The sequence below is a fragment of the Volvox carteri genome (genome assembly GCF_000143455.1).
Source record: "Volvox carteri f. nagariensis unplaced genomic scaffold VOLCAscaffold_4, whole genome shotgun sequence".
Lineage (NCBI taxonomy): Eukaryota > Viridiplantae > Chlorophyta > Chlorophyceae > Chlamydomonadales > Volvocaceae > Volvox > Volvox carteri.
The window spans coordinates 15332-20466 of NW_003307547.1; the positions used below are offsets into that span (position 1 = coordinate 15332).

The 5135-nt window shown below is 52.3% G+C and overlaps 1 protein-coding gene across 1 annotated transcript; it reads left to right on the forward strand.

Annotated features, from left to right (window-relative positions):
• Positions 1-1747: 1747 nt before the first annotated feature.
• VOLCADRAFT_103087 (cysteine dioxygenase) lies at positions 1748-3870 on the forward strand (the record flags this gene model as incomplete). The annotated part of the gene is made up of 5 exons (XM_002946630.1): positions 1748-1804; positions 2160-2360; positions 2714-2818; positions 2965-3180; positions 3454-3870. The coding sequence occupies 5 exons, from the start codon at positions 1748-1750 to the stop codon at positions 3706-3708; spliced, it is 834 nt and encodes a 277-aa protein (XP_002946676.1). The 3' UTR covers positions 3709-3870.
• Positions 3871-5135: the final 1265 nt, after the last annotated feature.

The following is a 5135-nucleotide window of genomic DNA, read 5'->3' on the forward strand; positions in this document are numbered from 1 at the left end:
TCTTAAGGAATACAGAACGGCGACGCTAGCAACTTTGTTACTTAGGTTGGAATAAATTGAGACCCCCCCTAAATGAAAAAAAATCACTGTGTATGTATGTATGTATGTATGTATGTATGTATGTATGTACCTATAGAACCCAAAAACGTAGGATGTCGATGACTGCAGGTGGGTGCGTGCACACGTGCAATCACGTGTGTTCGTTCGTGCGTGTGTCTCGGCAGGCGGCGGCAAGTCGCCGCTTTGCAGGGCTCGAGCTTTTGGCCATTGCCGGCTATGTGGAGATGTGTTGCCGCATATTCACACAGAGATGCAACGTAAAGGAAAGACGGTGTATTGGATGTGACGCTAAATTGATGTGGCTGTGCGTGTGTGTGGTTGTGGCTGTGCGGAACCTTTTTGAGTGAACATCCTGTGTTTGTGTGTGTGGTCTTGGTGGTGCGGGTGGGGTCTGAGGGTGCGAGGGTAAGGGTGTGAGGGCGCGACGCGACTCGGTGCTGGACACGTCGATGTCCGTGTCCAGTAAATAAAAATAATAGTTATGTGATGCGAAGAGGCCGGCTGGTCGGCTGGCCGGCTGCCTGGCTGCCTGGCTGACTAGCTGTGAGGCAAGGACATGAAGGGCTATGGAGCGCACCGCATCATACGATGTAAACGATGATAGGCTGTATCGATATGGCGATCAGCCACATCACGGTCACCTCCTTACTCCTGCGGCCCCTGTGACCATAATTCAGCCCGCTGGTCATGATATCGCAAACTACGACCTCACAAACAAGGACTGCGCTTCACTCTCCGGGGTTACTGCGGTTACAGTTTTCAGCTACGTTTACGTCACGACGGACTTGATACCTGTTTAAAACCCCCAAGAACCACGACGCAAGTCCCAGCCGCACAGAATCCACCACCAGCCAGAAGCACCCCTCTCCGAACCACCACCACCACCACCGCCACACCCACCATAATATCAAAATTGAGCTCAAACTGAGGAAAGCGCCCCTCTGCACCTGCCCTTGCGTGGAGGACGCTTCCGGGAAGTTAGCAGCACGTGCACGCTAGCGTGGTTATAAGAGTAACACGGCATTCATTGGCCATCCTCTACCACCACCACCACCAACAACAACAACAACAACATGTGAAAGGGATTACGTGGCTCCAGGAGATGAAACCAGTTGGAGGCTTTGGAGGCCGCCTGCATTAACAAGGATTACCCACAGGACTCCACACCAGGCCATACCCGTAGCTCGCTGCGTTTATTTCTAACTCTTCCTTGCATGAAATAACGTTTGTAATGCATGTTTACCATGTAATGAATAGATGGACAGGGCCATTCCTTGCGAAGGCATCGCAGCGCCTTACGAGTCCCGGCATGGGTATATAGATGGGTTTCCCGACGGGTAACCTCCGATGCGCTAAATCTAACATCTGACAAATCTAACAAACTCACAAAATAGCGGGTTCCGTTGAAGTTTATGCGCCTACATGTCGTAAAGTGTGAGAAACGTACCGGAAACAGTTGGCTTGGCCTCGCGCATGGCCTCGCTGCAGCGGTAAGGCCTCCACTGGTGTTGCTGATGTTAAAAGCGTTAAGGCCTTTATTAGAACAACTCAAATATATTTTTACGATCTTCGAGGTGGAACGATAGCTTTACACGAAGGACTGCCTTTTCAGCAAGCAGAGCTTTTCGCCTAAGGTTGACCCAAAGCTTGACTTAATTACATCGGGTTCATCAAAATTTTTCATATAATGCCAGTCACTCACATATCAGGAACTGACGACGGTGTTGTCGTGGTCGACTGCAAGGTGAGACCGGTGACAGCTCGGCTGCCGCTGAGGGTGGAATGGGTTCAATATTACTCAGATTCAAGTAACTAAGACATTGTAGCTGCATACATGTCGCAACTGGTTGCTGAAAACGGGTCGTCATAGCGCAGTTACCGTTGGCCCACGGGGAGGCAAATCATGGAGAATAATTGATAGGTTTCTAACATTTCTGGGGAAGCGAGTAAAAGGGTCTCGAGCCCTTTAAATAAACCGGAGTGTTCCATTTCCAGGTGCTCTTGCCGAACCCCAGTTGCGCGCTAAAGCCATCCTTTGGTCACAAATACATTCCTGCTGCTATCAACCTGTCGAAATGCAATCCAATTTTGTGATTCAGGCACCTCCTCCAATTGATGTGATCCCCCGGAGTTGTTATAGCGGCCCAGAGAAGTCCCAACCGCCGCTGCTTATTGAGCAGCTCCTCAGCGAGCTCCGCGCAGCGTTCAACGCTGAGAAGGATGCCGGCTATGTGATTGACAACAATCAAGACCCAGCATCCTTCAACCGCCTCAACCAGCGCGTGGTAGAGCTGCTCAAGGTACTACAAGGTTCCCTGACTTTCCTATACGTGCAAACCACACCTTCTTTTACGCAAATGTGCCTTTGGTTTGCAGTACTTGGGTATTAATGGGCATCTTGTGTTAACCCGATTGCCCTCTCATCGAGCGTGCCATTCACATGCAAGATCAATCCTGCCGACTTGAAGAGTTCGCTGTTTTAGTGAACCATTTCGCTTGCCCAGCATTTGCCTTCAACCTTGCTTTATAATTTCCAGCCGTTTCTCGCCTCCTGCAGTCTTCCTTGAATACCGAATCAACACAATCTTGATGAATGCTGCTGCTGCTGCTGCTGCTGTCGTTTTCGTTGCTGCTGCCACTACTGCTGCTTCAGTGCTATGCCACGACTAACCGAGGCGACTGGCACCGCTTTGCTCTGTTCAACGACCTGCACTACGTTCGGAACCTCGTAGAGGCTAACGACGACTTCGAGCTCATTGTGAGTTGTCAAATGCACTAAGGGGGGCACTGTTTTTTCATTGGCTCCATCTTATATTCTTTGTTTGAACGACATGAGCTTGGCTGCCATCCAACTCTCGTTAGCGCTACCATGTATCGCAACACATACATACATACACCCACCAGGTGCTTTGCTGGAAGGGAGGCCAGGTGTCCCGTGTGCATAACCACGCGACTTCGCACTGCTGGCTCACGGTGTTGGATGGCGAGATGCGGGAGGTGCAGTACCAAAGGACCGATCCGCCCGCTGCCGCCGCCAGTGCCGTACGTGGCGGTGACGGCAGCGACGAGAAGCCTGGCGACACTGTGTATGTGGAGGCGACTAGGACCACAGACCTGCGGGTGAGTCCCCCCCCCCCGGGGAGGGAGCTGCGGAGGGCCTCTGCGGTTGGGCGACGGAAGAAGCCGACTGCAGCGCGGTTGCGCCGTTGCCATGTAGTGGCAACGGCACTGCAGTCGGCTTCCAGCCATACGTTTTTGTATGGCGGCTCCAGGGGGCCCTTGATGATGCCGGTGGCCACCATTTCGAATGCTTTGCTTGGTACCGCCACGCAGTGGTCGCAATGTATGGCGCCTTTCTTCCTTACTGTACGGAAATCGTTTGCCCACACGCAGATTGGCGATGTGGGATACGTCAGCGACCACTTGGGACTTCACACGGTGGGATGCCACGTGAGCCCCGAGCAGCTGGCGGAGTGGCAGCAGACCGCACGTAACGGTTTCGGATCTGGGGCCGACAGCTGGCAGCCGGAGGGTGGAGTCACACTGCACCTCTACTCACCTCCCATTCGCCGTGTCAAAATTTACGAGGACAATACGGTTTCGGAGCGCACTCCGGGCTTCTACTCTAGGGGCGGGGTGCGCGTGTGATGATGTACAGGATAGAATATGCATGAACGTTCACTTGACCAGATGATGTACGGCTATGTACGGATGAGGAGTGATTATGTGGCGACGAGAGGAGGTGAGCTGAGCTGAGTCGAAGGGATGTGTGTGTGGAGGGGATGTGCCAGGGGAGGAGATGACGTGAGGAAAGAAGGAGAAGACGGGGGCCGGCAGGCGCGTAGGGACCCCGTGGTGAGGGGTCTCTCGGCCCTGGCGGGTCGGGAAGGTGAAACGGAGGCCGATAACACCTTCCTGCACTGATCTGTTGTATCATTTGCATACTCGTACAGTGATGATGTCAGCGTTTTGATTACACGGATCGCGCCTAGTAGTGAGGGAGAGGGTGGTGGCGAAATGATGGAAGTCTTGTATTGTGCCTCGTGCACGATCACGAGGCCGGAGTTTGTGTGCGAAGGGGTGAAGGTGGCGCCCGTTGTTTCTCCTTTGGGGAGAGGCAAAGCGTGTCTTCCTGCTTTTCCCAACATATTCTTTTGATTTTGGGCGATGCGTGGGTGGCGGTGGTGGCCTTGGTGGTGGTGCTTTTCGCGTCCTCCTGCCGGGCGGCAGGTGCCGTTAGCTGTATGCCAGTCCTTTTGTCGCCACGCCGACCACCTGGTCCCGCATGCCGCGCCGAATAAAGCCAGGGTGATCTTTTGCCTTCTTTTGCATCTTGAGTGAAGAGGTGTCCAAAAGCTTAACATCTATTTTTAGCCCTATTCGTTTGCACCATCGGCGGCACCGGAAACTTGCTAGCGTTTGTGAGACTTTGGCCCTTTCTGAAGTCTATAGAGAAGGAGAGGAAGACGAGGACCTATACTTGACGCTTTTGCAAGCAGCGTATTGTTTTGGCTGCATCTTTGCTGCATCTATCTGCCGCCCTTTTTTATTATTTGTCGCCTTGCACGACGTAAGTAATGTAGTAGTGAGTTTTGACGGATCCCAGGATGTGAGGATTGTGCGTGAACCCTTTGTATTCAATTCGGAACAACTCGGGCGATGAAGATGGGGGACGTGGATTAACTTGGATGATCTTTTCCTTGTGCGGGAAGGTTTAGGTTGCTGGCTATAGCTAGACTAGGATTTCGTTGGCTGTTGAGGCATTATCGTTAGTCATGATGGTAGTCAGATAGTTTGCTGGCAAGCTGCTGCCACACAATGAATGACGGCCGTCATCCCGCGGGATGCTAATATGCAAAACTATTACACAGCAAGCTATGTAGCGCACATTGCAAAGTTATAGCGTGCCCGTGATTCCTAATATTGCACTTTTCAGCGCATGGAACGCCTGAAGAAGTCGAAGACAAAGCGCACACATTCATGAGTCCTGTGCCGCAAGCCAGGCTGCATCGTGTCACATTAAGACACTTGCAGTAAGTTCCATGTTAGGCTTGAGCAGAACCGATGGAATCGTT